At 49.2% G+C, this 15,872-nt stretch overlaps 1 protein-coding gene across 1 annotated transcript in view; it reads right to left on the bottom strand.

The window, feature by feature from the left end:
• Nucleotides 1-2,666: 2,666 nt before the first annotated feature.
• The window catches only part of LOC146200325 (uncharacterized), a 43,063-nt gene continuing 29,857 nt past the window's right edge, over nt 2,667-15,872 (bottom strand). Inside the window, exon 3 of the mRNA XM_084595501.1 lies at nt 2,667-3,059. Within this exon, the coding sequence (XP_084451627.1) occupies nt 2,777-3,059 (283 nt within the window). The 3' untranslated portion in view covers nt 2,667-2,776. The remainder of the gene's footprint in view (nt 3,060-15,872) is intronic.

Here is a 15,872-nt window from a genome sequence, read left to right as displayed (position 1 = left end):
GGCCGTTGACACCAAAAGAAGACACAGGCTTGATGGTACTGAAATTAACTCTTTATTGCCTGACTTGCGCCCGCAAAAAAAACTAAGCACTTTGCGGCGGCGATAGCAACAAACGTGCTCGTCGATCGTGGAACGAAGAATGCCCGTCACACTCGTCAAAGCTCAATTTAAAGGCTGCTCAGAACAATCTCGATAGCGTCGCAAACTGCTACTAGTACACCCTCGAACATTGTGGAAACATACGCAAGTGATCGGAATCTTCGAGACAGATCTCGGCGCATCTTTCGCGACAAAGAAAATGATAACGCGTCGTATCGCGACAACGATCATGAACAAACACGGGATACAGAATTGATACGCGTGCCAGAGTCACATGCCGGCGGCTGTTAAAAAAACAACAAATAAAGTTTTGAAGGTTTCGCGCCAATACTCTGGGGGTAAACATCGGTCGTTACTTTTCGACATGATAATAGGAGAAAAATTGTGGTTTTCATGAAAACACTGCCAAATTCGTGTTTTATCGAGGTAAATTTGAAACCAATGATGAATAGAATTAATTCGATTTATCTTAATCTGTGGTAACTATTAGTATTTATTTATTTCTATAAAGCTTAGGGTGGGGGGGGGGGGGGGGGTAGGCAGCAGGCACGAAACCCAAAAAATAAACTCGCCTTAAAAACAACGAAAGCCTTTTAAAAACCGTACATGTGTGCACAGGGAGCAATAACATCATCTTAACAAAGCCAAAACGGCATTCCTAATACATAGCAAGCACCTGCTATTAACAGGTCTCCACACAAGCCAGGCGAGCGCAAATCTCGTTTTCCACGAGATTAATGAAAGGCGAAGCGACAGGTGAGTCCGACTTCTATCTGATCAAAAACGCCTCAACTAACTTTCTGCAGATCTGTTATGATTGTGTGAACATCATACATGTCCTGTCGAACTGGGAGAAACAATCTCTAGACTTCCGAAAGTGCACAGCAAGTTTGTACGAAACCGGGTTTTCATAATCTGCGGTGTTCAAAGACCCCCTTGTTTACACAGCGCCTATCTGGCTTCATTGACCGCGAGAAAGCTGGATGTAATAAACCACTCGGACCTCTCACTAGACGAGCGGTTTTTTTTGTAATAGCGTGTACCTATTCCTACTTGAGAATCATGGCACTCGAGCTTCTTCCGTGCTGCACTACAGGCTCTTTTTAACTGTAAAGGCGTTATTAAAAGCTTTAAACAAATTTAGTTGTAAAAGCCACTTTCACTCCGTATCCCACCACAACTTTTTTTAAGGGGTGTGAAATTCGCTGTACATATAGATGATCTCCAATGTTCTTGTTTGCGCAGTCCTTCCCTTTTGCAAGGCTAGCGCCTCATCCTCCTCCCCTCGCCAGTATCCTGTCCGATACTTCAGTGAGATTGAAACCCAGGAAACCAGCGTCAATTAGCTCCTCAACTTGTCACAGGAAGGGAGTCTCAAACCAATTGGATCCCGAATTTCCCAATGGAGTCTTGAGACATCAAGTCACCATGCCTACTTTTTACCTCAGAGTGCTCTGAATTGTAACTGAGGAGCGGCTTAGCTGTTATTTGGTTATACACCCATCACACCACTCTCTCAAGGCGAATGACTTTCAAGTCAAGGAGCTCGATAGAACCCGAGATAATTTGAAGCTGGAATCTAGACACTGGCTCCTCTCTTTGCAAACCTTAGTAACATCGATAACACTCCTGGGGAAACTTTGGTATAAAGACGCTAAAACATTTCGGACATAGTGAAACATTCCCAACTATGTTCCTAAGATCCTCATCATCCAGATCATCCATCCTAATTTGAAAAGTGTGAGTCAACACCGGCGTCACCCGAGAGAAATCACAAACCCGAGACTGTTGGACGTAATTTTTTCCCCGCATCCATCGATGGTTGAACGTAAGTAAAATGACTGAAGTTCGAAGAAACTCTAGGCGAGATAGTTTAGAAATTGTGATCAATATATTGCTATTTATTGTAGACAATGAATCCATATCATTTCGAAAATGAGTATTGAGTTAGGTTCCTTTCTTAGAGCGTACTTTGTTTCCGTTATAGCCTTTTATCATCATACCCCGATGCGTGTTGAATATTTCTAACAATGATGACTTTCTAGTACACAATTATGTGTTTACATGCAATCTTTTTGAACTGTTGTTTTTTTCTATTCGTCTTAGTTTAGTTTACTTATTTATTGAATTGTTTCGAGCTTCCTTTCTGTGTACGCATTGCATTGCGGTTAGTTTCTCTTTCTCGCAACCATGTGCATGCTGGTTTGGCGTGTGTTTGTTTGTATACGTTCGCTCTTTTTCTTACAGTTTCTATATGTATTTATTTACCGCTCTCTTCAATATTGCCCTTTGGGCCTTGAAGGTACCGAAAATAATAAATTAAGAAGGGTTAGGGAGTCAGCACAGCTTGAGACAAATAATAGAAATATTTGCTTGACATCCGGAACGACGCTTAATAGCTCTTTACAACTGCATGCTATGAGCTATAAGCTTGATGCCTGCTGTAATGTATCGCGTGCTGAAAGTAACTGTTTGGGGGCATGTTGCAGCCACCTGAGCGGAAGCAAAATCTTTTCAGCGGTGGTGAAGCTGTCACGAAAAGAAAAAAACGACAGATCATAAAATTGTTGCTTGCACGTTTATTTGCCAGTTTGACAATGACAGAACAGTTCAAGGATAAGCTACGACTGGCATGAAGGCATTTTATGGAGGTCTCTTCAATTGCCCTTCGTGTCATTCAAGCAGATGCGATTTCCTTGAGAATTTTACGCGTATTCCAGTCCAGCGCCTCTACCCAGAAGTCTCTTACGACTGCTGGAAACACCTTGCTCATGAGCGCGCTTATGCCAATGTCTACCGAGTCATTGATTCCGCTCAGCAAAAAATATGTGCCGTCTAGCCAGGTGAGCCAAACGTTGACAGGAGAAAGGGCGACCGGGACGTTGCTTACTTCAAACAGCATGCTCAAAGTCACGTAGCTGGAGGTGGTAGAAACTTGTCCCATCTTTCCGCCACAGTACCTTAAAATAAAAGAAAACAAAAGCACCCTGGGTTACATTTGAATCTTTGCAGAGGTAAAGGAAGCGTCGATTACTACCCTCTTTATATCCGGGTACTTTTACCCATAATAATGTCGGTCAGATATCATTTAATTAATTATAGCTGCATTCAGACGGCTTTGATTCTTAAATCGATGGTATGTTATGTAATTATAAGAAAGGTAAGAAATTATTTTCTAAACACATATTAGCAGTACGCTTACATTTGAGCTGCCTTGTTTTCATTAATCAGCGTATATAATGTTCCTGCTATAAAGGAACCTGCTGCCGGGTAGATTTACCTTAAAGAGACACTAAAGAGAAAACTGAAGTAGTCTTGCATCGATAAAATGCCAATTCCTGATTACAAAAGATCCACTCTTACTGAAAACAGAGCTGGTATAAGGTAGTAAACAGGAAGAACAGAAATACAGGTATCGCCGCCACAGCCGAAAATCGCAACTACAAATCACGTGACGCGCTAGGGATCACGGAGGCTGACAAATGCGAATTACGTTGCCCGTTTGAATGCGGTCGTAGGTTTTGTCTCGAATATAATAACACGCTTTTACCATACGTAAACGACGGCGAAAAGACAACGTTAACGTTACAAGGCAAATACAAAAATATAGTTCAGTTTTGGTTATGTTTCGGCTCAGGCATTTTGTGCGCACTCGGATAGTTTGTGTGGACCTGCAGCGCCTGAATTACGAGCTTGGAGCAGCAGATGCGCCTGGCTCGTTCCCATTTGAGCATTCGGAGGCGCGAACGAGAGAAATCCGCTGCCGCCGACACGCTCCTTCGTTCAGACTTCTGAGCAAACATATCGCCGCCGTCGCCGCTTCGACTGCGACCTGACCGCTCGACTGCAGCTGCGTACGCCACGAAAAGCATACATATGCGAAGTACCGAAGGAAAAACGCATTATCATTCAACTGTTCACTATATCATGGCACATCTGACCAACATACTGCGTCAACAAGACCTTCAACGTGCGATTTGCAGGCATGTAAACAAAAGGGGCATACTTGCCGCTCATACCAAGGAGAGCGTCGATATATTGCGCTCGTCGACCGGCGAAAAAAAAGGGCCTCGGGTAAAAAGTAAAAACTAAAAATAACGAAGCACCAGAAATACATTACAAAAAAAAAATACAACGCCTACAGAGATTCGAACTCGCCACTGCCTGCTGCGTAGCGTTCGGCGCTAACCGCTCGGCTACGCCGCTTTTTTTTCTCTTTATTACTGTACTGTGATAGTCAGCACTTCAGCCATCGACATGCACCAGTGTGTTGTGCGACGAAGACAAAGAAGAAGTACGCTGGGCTCGCCGTTGCAAGGTCCTCTCCTCACAGCTCTCCACCTGAGCGTCAATAAACGCCCTCTTACAATTGGCGGAGGTGCCGGAAACGATCCCATCCAAACTGGAACTGCGAAGCCGTACACTGCCCTCTACTACCGCCATGCAAGACGAGTCCACTTCGACGCTGCCGGCCGTTCCACCCACGATCATGTGCTCTGGCGTCGTGCGCCAGCGTGACCCTTGCCTCTTTAGTGGCACGGCCGATCAAGATGTCGAGGACTGGCTGTCATCGTATGAAAGAGTAAGCAGCTACAACAAGTGGGATGACTCATACAAGCTCAGTAACGTCATATTCTATCTGACGGACGTGGCGAACCTCTGGTTTCGCAACCATGAGGCTGACCTGTCATCTTGGTTGACATTTAAAAAGAATTTCGCGGAAGTGTTCGGCCGCCCGGCAGTGCGTAAGCTTCGTGCCGAACAACGTTTACACGATCGTGTTCAGCGCGCTGATGAGACCTTTACCAGCTACATAGAAGACATCGTTGATCTCTGCAAACGAGTCGACCCGGCCATGCCGGAAGCGAACAAAATCCGCTACATCCTCGAGGGCATTACTGAGGACGCCTTCCAGATGCTGGTAGCGAAAGATCCCACCAGCGTTAGTGAAATCGTCAAGCTTTGCCAGAGCTACGACGAGCTCCGCAAGCGGCGCGCTTCTAGGCGCCGCTCCAGTGTGTGCGACGAAGGCGTATCCGCATTGGCCCTGGGTGGTTCGCCAACTTCTGAAGGGAGCCCGCTGAATCAACAGATCAAAGATTTTATTCGTGAAGAGGTCGCACGTCAAATTTCACTCCTTCCCCATGTTCAAGACTCGGGCCGCCTCGTTCCTGAACTGGCTCCATCTTTGGCCCCTACTATACGCCGTGCCGTGCAAGAACACGTCGCTGATGTCTTGCCGTCCAACCCCGTGCTGCCGCCTGTGACGGCACCTCTCACGTATGCCCAAGTAACGGCTAGGCCAGCACTTTCGCCCACGTCTGGCTCCTATGTGCAGGTCCCTGCCTACCGTTCACCGCCGCATGCTGAGCCTTCGTTCCAAGCCCCACCCTCAAGGTTCCGCCCACATCCTATGAAACCTTGGCGTACTACGGACAACCTTCCGATTTGCTATGCCTGCGGTCGGCCGGGCCATGTTGCACGCCTTTGTCGCCAGCGCCTCCAACCTTCACAGCCTGACATTCGACTTTACCCGTACGATACCGACTCACGCTCGCAAATAATTCCGCCCGGTTCTCAATTTGTCTCACAAGATCGCCAAACCTATGCCACTCGTCGTTCACATTCTCCTCGGCGCCGATCGCTTTCTCCAATGCTGCGACGTACTACCAGCACGCTTGAGGGAAACTAACAGTCGCAGTTCCGGGGGCAAGAACTGCGCTTGTTTCGAATTCCTCAAGTCCTCCATGTCGTCCCGCTAATGTTATCAAAGTTTCTGTAGAAGGCGCCACAGTTCTCGCTCTCGTCGATACAGGTGCAGCGGTCTCCGTCATCAGTGAAGCGCTCTGCCGTCGAATTCGCAAAATGACCACTCCGATTTCCGACTTTTCGCTCCGCACCGCCTCATCACAGCACATTCACCCCTCCGCATCTTGCACAGCCCGTGTGCTCATTCAAGACGTATTGTACCCCATCGAGTTTATTGTTCTGCCGAACTGCTCGCATGATATCATCCTCGGATACGATTTTCTATCGACTCATCAGGCCGTTATTGACTGTGCTCGTGCGCAAATTGCCTTGGCCCCCCTCTGTGATGCCCCCTTCTGTGATACCCCTCAACGCACTGCAAAACTTCTCGTCGCCCATGACACCGACATTCCTCCGTTTTCTTCTGCCCTCGTACCACTGTCTTGTGAGTGGGTAACTCCTTTGACTACGATTTTTACACCTTCCGAAGCCACCTCCCGTCATCCCTGCCTCCTTTTTCCGTTCGCAGTTCTCGAAATTCAAGACGGCAAGAGTGCACTTTACGCCTCGAACCCATTTTCTTGCCCAGCAGTCCTGCTCCGTGGCGAATGCATTGGAAGTCTTGACGAGCTTGATCCCAGTCATATCACCACTCTTGCTGACTCAACCCCCTCCTTCGACGTTAGTCTGTGCTCTTACGATGTTGCGACCGCTTCGACGCCCTCCGACGTTTTCCAACATGCTATTGATGCTGATCTTCCACTTGCGCAACGTGATCAACTTGTCGCCCTCTTGCAGAACTTCGCTTCTTCATTCAACCTCCCTCAAAATGACTTGGGCCGCATGTCTGTCGTAGAGCACACCATCGACACCGGCAAAACCGCACCTTTGCGCCAGCGCCCCTATCGTGTGTCGGTATCGGAGCGCCAAGTAATTGCTGATCATGTAGACGACATGCTCCGTCGTGGTGTCATTCGGCCATCCCACAGTCCCTGGGCGTCTCCAGTTGTGTTGGTACCTAAGAAAGATGGCTCCTTCCGGTTTTGTGTCGACTACCGCCGGCTCAACAACATCACGCGCAAGGACGTCTATCCTCTGCCACGCATCGATGACGCACTGGACTGCTTGCAGGGCGCCGAGTTTTTCTCCTCGTTGGATTTACGATCTGGCTACTGGCAGGTGCCAATGGATGACGCTGACCGCTCTAAAACTGCCTTCATCACACCAGATGGATTATATGAATTCAGCGTCATGCCCTTCGGGCTTTGCAACGCCCCGGCCACATTTGAACGCCTCATGGACACTGTGCTTCGTGGATTCAAGTGGCGAACCTGTCTTTGCTATCTTGATGATATCGTAGTCTTTTCTACCGATTTTCAATCCCACCTGCTCCGACTGAAGGACGTTCTCACTTGTCTCGCTACCGCCGGCCTCCAACTGAATCTGAAGAAGTGCCGCTTTGCTGCTCGCCGACTAACTATTCTAGGTCATGTCGTTTCTAAGGATGGCATTCTTCCCGATCCCACCAAACTTCGTGCAGTTGCCGAATTCCCACGCCCAAAATCACTGAAGCAGCTACGAAGTTTCATCGGCCTGTGCTCCTACTTTCGCTGCTTCATCTTAAATTTCGCTTCTATTATTGCTCCTCTCATCCAGCTCGTCTCCGGTAGCTCCGACCTCTCCGCATGGACACCTGCTTGTGATGACGCCTTCAACACTTTACGCCGTCTTTTGGTTTCGCCTCCCATTTTCCGCCACTTCGACCCGAATGCGCCAACTGAGATTCACACTGACGCTAGCGGTATTGGGATAGGCGCCGTTCTCACCCAACGCAAACCTGGTATCCGAGACTATGTGGTGGCGTATGCAAGCCGCACCTTGACCAAGGCAGAGTCCATTTATCCTGTTACGGAAAGAGAATGCTTGGCCATTATTTGGGCCATCGGCAAATTCCGTCCGTATATCTATGGCCGACCATTTCATGTGGTCACTGATCATCACGCTCTGTGCTGGCTGGCGTCCCTCAAGGACCCGTCCAGCCGCCTTGCTCGCTGGGCTCTTCGCCTCCAAGAGTATGACATTCGTGTCATATATCGCTCAGGCCTCAAGCATACTGACGCGGACGCTCTTTCGCGCTCACTGCTGCCTCCCTCTTCGTTGTCTGATGAGATCTGCGCCTACGATTTGTCTTCGCTTGCCACTATCGACATGGCCACGGAACAGCGGCGCGACCCGTGGATATCTACACTTCTGGACTTTCTTTCAAGCCACTCTCCAGGTCGTTTGTCTAGGGCTCTTGCCCGCCAAGCTCACCATTTTTCAATTCGTGACGGGTTGCTCTATCGCCGCAATTATCTTCACGACGGAAGGAAGTGGCTTTTAGTCATCCCCCGTCATCTCCGCGCCGAAATTTGTGCTGCTTTCCATACTGATCCCCAGTGCGCCCACGGCGGAGTGTTGAAAACCTACACGCGCTTGCGTCTACGCTTCTTCTGTCGTGGAATGTACCGCTTTGTTCGCCATTTTGTCCGCTCTTGCCAGTCTTGCCAACGCCGAAAAACTCCTCTCAAGTCTCCTGCTTCGTTGCAGCCGTTGCCCTGTCCTGCCCGTCCGTTTGATCGTGTCGGCATAGATCTATACGGTCCCCTTCCTACAACTTCAGCTGGCAACCGCTGGATTATCGTGGCAGTGGATCATCTGACCCGCTACACTGAGACTTCATCATTGCCCTCTGCTTCCGCACGCGACGTGGCAGCCTTTATTCTGAAAAACCTGGTTCTTCGCCATGGTGCCCCTCGCGAACTGCTCAGTGACCGCGGACGCGTTTTCTTAGACGCTCTTGAGGCTCTCCTGAAAGAATGCCGCATCATACACCGCACCGCTACCTCGTACCACCCTCAGACGAATGGACTGACAGAACGTTTCAACCGCACTCTCGGTGACATGCTGGCTATGTACGTGAACACCGACCATTCCAATTGGGACCAAGTTCTACCGTTTGTTACTTACGCATATAACACGGCGACACAGACCACTACTGGATTCTCTCCATTCTTTCTCCTTTACGGGCGCGAGCCACCCTGTACTATGGACACACTTTTTCCCTACCGCCCTGACGTTTCCGAATCTTCCCCGCTATCCGATGCCGTCACGTACGCAGAAGAATGCCGTCAGCTCGCCCGCTCTCTCACAACAGAAAATCAGTGGCAACAAAAATACCTCCGTAATACCGGCGAAGCTTCGTCATATCTCCCGAACTCTCTGGTGTGGCTCTGGGTGCCCTCCACAACCCCTGGCCTTTCAAAGAAGTTTCTTGCTCGCTACCACGGGCCATATAGGGTCCTCCAGCAAACATCTGCAGTCAACTACGTAGTTGAGCCCGTCACGCCCTCTGCGGACTTGCGTCGCCGCGGTCGCGAAACAGTTCACGTGAACCGATTGAAGCCATTCTATGACCCCGCTGTGCTTTCCGCGCCATAAGTCGCCAGGATGGCTCCTTTTTTACCCGGGGGGAAAATGTACTGTGATAGTCAGCACTTCAGCCATCGACATGCACCAGTGTGTTGTGCGACGAAGACAAAGAGGAAGTACGCTGGGCTCGCCGTTGCAAGGTCCTCTCCTCACAGCTCTCCACCTGAGCGTCAATAAACGCCCTCTTACATTACCAATTTTTTTAAGCACACAGCATACACTCTTAATACACAACAACAAAGCAAAACAAAAGGAATGCTAAAAGCACTAGGCACGTTCTGCCTAAAGCGCTAGATTTAAAAGTGCTTTACTGAAGCCAGCTGGTCCATTACAGGTAGCCACTCCGGAGAATTATCTTGTGCACGCAGAATTTCTCTCAGGTATACCACGCTCTCGATGAAGTAGTGTCGAGCGGGGTGTACAACGGTTCGCTCATGCCTGACATCCATACGCATTTTCCATACGCTATGCATACATAATAGCATCAGCATGTCATTCGGCACTCCTTCAGGCTCGGCGCATAGCATATATCGGATACCGAACGGCGTTATTGGCAATTCATTTTTTAAAGTTCGCTTCAAGATATCCCAGAGGAAAAACTGATTCATGGCACTCCAAGAAGATGTGTTCAATGGTCTCGGGTTTTCTGCAAATAATGAAGTTAATAGACCGAGGTACAAAGAGCCATTTGTTCTGCAACCATGGTTTGACTGGAAGAGTGCTGGAATGCAATTGAAAAAAGAATGATTTTGCCCCAGCTCTGACAGGCATACGTTTTACCCTTTTCAAAACGTCACGCTCAGACCCTACATTATACACAGCGCGGTACACTGGCACTGCCAAAAACACATCTCGCAGATCCTTATACAACTTATTCCGTGGCGCAATTGACAGATATTCAGTTGAGAACCTTGCCTTAAGAATACGAAAAGATAAAAAAACTTCCCGCAAAAAGGGGCTTAATGCTACCGCTTTTAAAAAAGCAGATACGACGTAATCAGACAGTGACTCAAGTAATCTCACTTGGATTACAGTTCTTAGAAAGGTGTCACTTTGCTCACGCAGAAAGGAACATCTAGTCACAATTTGCTTGAGAATAGATGCGTCAACCCAAGGCCCCCATTCTGAATTGCGTGAAACAGGTTGCCCCGGTTTGTGCGTTCCCATGTGGATGTCCATATAAACATTGCAAATACACGGTGAAGTTTCTGTACAAACGCTCTTGTCATCAATAGAGCTTGAAGTACATAAAATACCTTGGCAACCGAAAATACGTTACACACAGCAGCTCTAGAAAACAAAGAAAAGTTATGTCCTTCCCACTTGTTCGTTTGATTTTTAACTCGCTGCGTTTCTTCCTCCCAGTACTCTTTCGTGTTCTTGTGCTGATCAAGTGGCACACCAAGGTATTTGCCCGGTGTTATCGTCCATCTGATGTTACAAAAGTATTCCGGTGTGTGTTCCCAGTCTCCGTACCAGAAACCTAAACATTTAGTCCAGTTAATCGCACTGCCAGTAGCCTTACAGTACTCCACGGCTTCTTTGGTAACTTCCTTTACGCTGTCTTGGTCCGCACAAAACACTGCGATGTCGTCAGCGTAGGCTAGGACCTTAACTTCAACATTGGAAAATGTGTAACCTGTAATAGCTTAGCTGGAGAGAAGCGCCGCGGCATAAGGGCTTCGGAAATATTTCTGGAGTTTATGTCATGGCCTCATTTACAATAAAATGTTTCTGCTGTCGGTCTAAAATTACAACTTCTTGACCATCGGAGCATGCTGCCTGCTCTCACGACTTGCAACTAGTGTTCTGGATGCCTATGCGCAACATTGTGTACTGGATCCATTTTAACATGTAGAATTTCACAGCGCTTGCAAATTTAGTGGCGCCGGCTCTTCGGTCATGCTCTGCTACCGTGGACTTAATTTTCGCTGAACACGGAGATGTAGCACAAACCTTGAAGGAAAAAAGTGCGACGAAGCTTCCAAACTGACAAGCGCAGCAGCGAGGACACAATTTCGCTGGTAACTAAATCTTATTTGTATGTAAACATGTCGGGAAGCGTTGCGATGACCGAGGGCTCGGTTTGTTTATATACAGTGCAAGAAGGAGCGCAAAAGCTTGAGAAACATGTAAAATATTGTGCATTACAAGCGCTCTGTTTTTTTCTTCCTTTATGGGCCCATCGCTCGGTTAATTACTCACTTAATCGTTTTATTTATTTTGGCTGCGGCCGTCATTGCGAGTACGCTGTTGCCATGTTGGCCCTTGAGAGATGCGACGCCGCGGGCCGCGCCAGCTCGCTAGCTATCACGGAGTCTCCGCCTACGTCATAGTGTGCGTCACTCAACTCCGACTACGTAGTCGGAGGGAGTAGTTTGAATTCGACCGGCGGGAACAAGAAAAAAACTTCAACTTCTTATCGCAATATCTCAGCAATTATTCATTGTTTTGCTGCCGGATATGCTTCGACAGTGTCACCAAAAGTAGTTTATTAGATTTTCATAGCATCTTTGGAGGTATTTAGTGTCCCTTTAAGGACAGTGCCAACGAAAGAGTGCGCGAGGCCCTGAAAGTAAGAATTTGTCACTTCCCCAAGGTTGGCGATAGGTTTCAAGATCACCTGATTTTCCGGCTTTATTCCGGGGCGGCTGCTGCAGTCCATATTAGCCTTGGTATATGAGTAGTATATACTTCTACCATAGCATACTTGATGTCGCAAGCTCCTATTATGAAGGCTTGTCTTCCGTCTGAATGTGTACCATGTAATAAGTCAGGTTAGAGAGCGCATTATGTTGCTTGGTGCCAACATAAGCAACATGACGTGTACGCCGTTGGCACGAAGCAGTAGCGGATGCGCTCCATGTTACATTTTAATGGTATGGGTGCATGCTCTGCTATGACTCTTAAGAGCGTGCTAGCTTGGCGGCCGCAGGATCTGTCGGTCGCCCTTTCATGCTGTCGTAAGTACTAAATGTAGAAATTGCAGAAACAATTGACTGAAATTTATATACCCTGCTACACATAGGATGATGTAAGGATGCTGCAGAAAAAAAAGTATGTCACTAACGTGACTAGTAAATAATTGCAGCCAAACATCTAAAAGGAAAATCAATGAGACGTCGGAATAGGCTTGCGGCTAATGTCGGCGTCCGAAGGACGTGATGTCACGCCAATCGGGAGGGGATGCACTTCTGACTTAATAGTACTAAGTATCCAATGAGTGTAAATATTCTAGAGCACTGCAGAGTCTGCACTTGAGAAATGCGCAAGCCTGAGCGTTGCTCTGTTGTCCGCGAGATATTGTAGCATGCGTTGACGACAAAGAAGCGCAGAAGTGTGAGAGGAAGAAGTGTGCTAACCTCGAGCCTGAACTCTGACGCTGTTTGTCCTTTGCCACGCCTTGGACCTCGGACGCAACTGTAAAGGTCGCTGTTTACGCGACATCTGGTGGAGCTGCCGGGTACGATTTTCATGAGCCGGACGCTCCCTACAAGCCCAGGACGCACCCCTAAGGTGGAGACCCCAGTACACCAGAGCAGCCGCCGACTGCAAGGTCTGCCTCCCGAGTGTGGTCCTCTCCCTGACCACAGACCAACAAGGAGCGTTTCTCTCAGCGCGATGAATCCCCCGTTTTGACAACTCCTGTCCTGCTCAACCACCAGAGGGATCCACCACATTTCCACGGTCTGCCACATGAGGATGCTGAAGACTGGCTGGAGCAGTTCGACCGGGTGGCTGCCTTCAACGCCTGGAACGCTGACTCGAAGCTTCGCCATGTCTACTTCGTACTGGAGGATTCTGCGAGGACATGGTTCGAAAATCAAGAAGCCGGACTCCGAACGTGGGATACATTCAAGGCAGAATTCTTGCGTATGTTTACCAACACGCTTCGCAAGGAAAAAGCGCAATTGCTTTTAAATAGCCGTATACAACATCCGAATGAAACTGTTACGGCCTACGCCGAAGAGATGAAGCGACTCTTTCGACGCGCGGACCCAACCATGTCGGAAGAGAAAAAAGTGCGCTTTTTGATGCAAGGTGTTAAAGAGCAGTTATTTGCAGGCCTGGTGCGAAGTCCCCCAACAACTGTCGCCGAATTCATTAGTGAGGCGTCTACCATCGAGAAGGCACTTGAGATGCGCGCCCGGCAATACCAGCGCACTACAGTGTCTATGAACGCCGCGAGTGCAGGTGAAGCCGGACAGTTTTCGTCAGAATCGCTGCGTGATACGATCCGGGCGATAGTCCGGGAAGAGGTGGCCAAATACCTGCGGATTCCTCCACAGCCACAGGTTGCCACAGTTTCCGATATCATCCGTGAGGAAGTACAACAGGCGCTGGGTGTTCCCGCACCCGTCACCGTGCACGCACCCGTCACCGGGCCCGCACACGTCGCCGCGCCTGAACCCGTCGTAGCTACACCGCTGCCCCAGACCCTGAGCTACGCCGCGGTCACCAGCCGCTACCTGCCGCCTTCGACAGCATCCTACGAGCCTCGCGCACCGGTCGCCCATGTGTCTTCACGGCCGAGCGTACGCCGCCGAAGGACCGATATCTGGCGAACGCCCGATCACCAACCGTTGTGCTACCATTGCGGCGAAGCTGGACACCTGTGCCGCCGCTGCCCCTACAGGGAACTCGGCCTCCGTGGGTTTTCTTTTGATGCCCGTCGTCCGTTGCCTGGTCAGCAGCCACGCGAAATCGCAGAATACATTTCGCGTTCCAACACAGGCCCAAGCCGCCTCCGATCGCCGTCGCCTCGCTGTTACAGCTCTCCTGGACGCCAGGAGCAACTCCAAAGTCCCCATAGGGGAAACTAGATGCAGCAGCCTCTGGAGGTGCGGCTGCTACAGTGCGAAAATTTCAAGATCCTCCACAGACCCACGACAGTTCTTCACTGCAAACTACAGTTCGTTACATACGGCCACCAGCAGAATCGACGCCGCTACGAAATTCCGCTGATCCTCAACGTAAACACGACGCCGACAGTCGCCCCACCACTCCTTCAGAGCATCGAAGTCGAGACCGAACCCCACGAAGCTGTCGCCGCCCGACACAACAAACTGCCGACCTGCAGATCTCCGTTGATGGCGTAGACGTCACTGCTCTAGTCGACACTGGCGCTGATTATTCAATTCTAAGTGCACACTTCGCCAAAGCTCTCAGAAAGGTCACAACATCATGGGGTGGCCCGCAAATACGCACAGCTGGCGGACATTTAATTATGCCCACGGGAGTGTGCACGTCGAGGATCACTGTACAAGGGCAAACTTTTCTGGCGACGTTCATCGTATTGGCTCAGTGTTCCCGTGACGTCATCCTCGGTATGGACTTTTTAACCGAAAATGGCGCCATTATCGATCTGCAGAATAAGTCCGTGAGATTTTCAGTTGAGAATGCTATCGAATCCAACAGCCTGCTCCCCGCTGCACTCCACATTATTGATGACCATGTTAGTGTGCCCCCACGTTCAAGCATTATGGTCTCCGTGGGTTCCCTCCCAATCCAAGATACAGAAGGCGTCGTCGAGACAAAACAGAAACTGCTTATTGAAAGAGGCATCGCCGTTGCCAGGGCAGTTGTTTTTGTTGAAAATGACAAAGTTGATGTTCTTCTCACAAACTTCAGCAATGAACATCAACATCTGAACAGAGGGACAACTGTCGCCTATCTCGACGCCATAACTGACACTAGTTATGAATGCAATTTCACCAGCGCTTCAGCAACAGAACCCTCCGACAACACTGAACCTCTGTACGATATAAACCCGGCCTTACCTCGAAAGTATCGAGAGAAACTACGGCACCTCCTCCGTCGCTACTCTAATGCATTTGCCAAATCATCACGCGTCGGTCGAACCCACCTTGCAAAGCACCGCGTCATTACAGATGAAACTGTTCGACCACTCCGCCAGTCGCCTTATCGAGTTTCCCCTAAAGAACGTACTGCCATCCGAGACCAAGTGAAGGAAATGCTCGATAACGATGTCATTCGCCCTTCCCGCAGCCCCTGGGCTGCACCTGTGGTACTTGTGAAGAAAAAAAGATGGCACACTTCGTTTCTGCGTAGACTATCGCCGACTGAACAACGTTACGAAAAAAGATGTTTACCCTTTGCCCAGAATAGATGACGCCTTAGATCGTCTGTGCAACACAAGATACTTCTCCTCCATGGATCTCAAGTCTGGATACTGGCAGATAGAGGTCGATGAAAGGGACCGCGAAAAGACTGCTTTCATTACACCTGACGGGCTATACGAATTCCAAGTCATGCCCTTCGGCCTTTGCTCCGCGCCCGCAACCTTTCAGAGACTCATGGACAGCGTTCTTGGAGATCTGAAGTGGACGACATGTCTTGTATACTTGGACGACGTAATTGTGTTTGCCCCGAATTTCGAGGAGCACCTCCGTCGCCTAGACGCAGTACTAGACGCCATCCAAACGTCGGGCCTCACTCTGAAAGCCGAAAAATGCCATTTTGCTTATGAAGAGCAGAAGTTTTTGGGCCATGTCGTGAACCAAGCGGGAGTTCTGCCGGATCCTGAAAAAACA

Source organism: Amblyomma maculatum, chromosome 2, assembly GCF_055883805.1.
Source record: "Amblyomma maculatum isolate TAMU_Amacu chromosome 2, ASM5588380v1, whole genome shotgun sequence".
Taxonomy (NCBI): Eukaryota; Metazoa; Arthropoda; class Arachnida; order Ixodida; family Ixodidae; genus Amblyomma; species Amblyomma maculatum.
The sequence above is the reverse complement of the archived record's forward strand: the minus strand, read 5'-3'. Positions and strand labels throughout refer to the sequence as shown.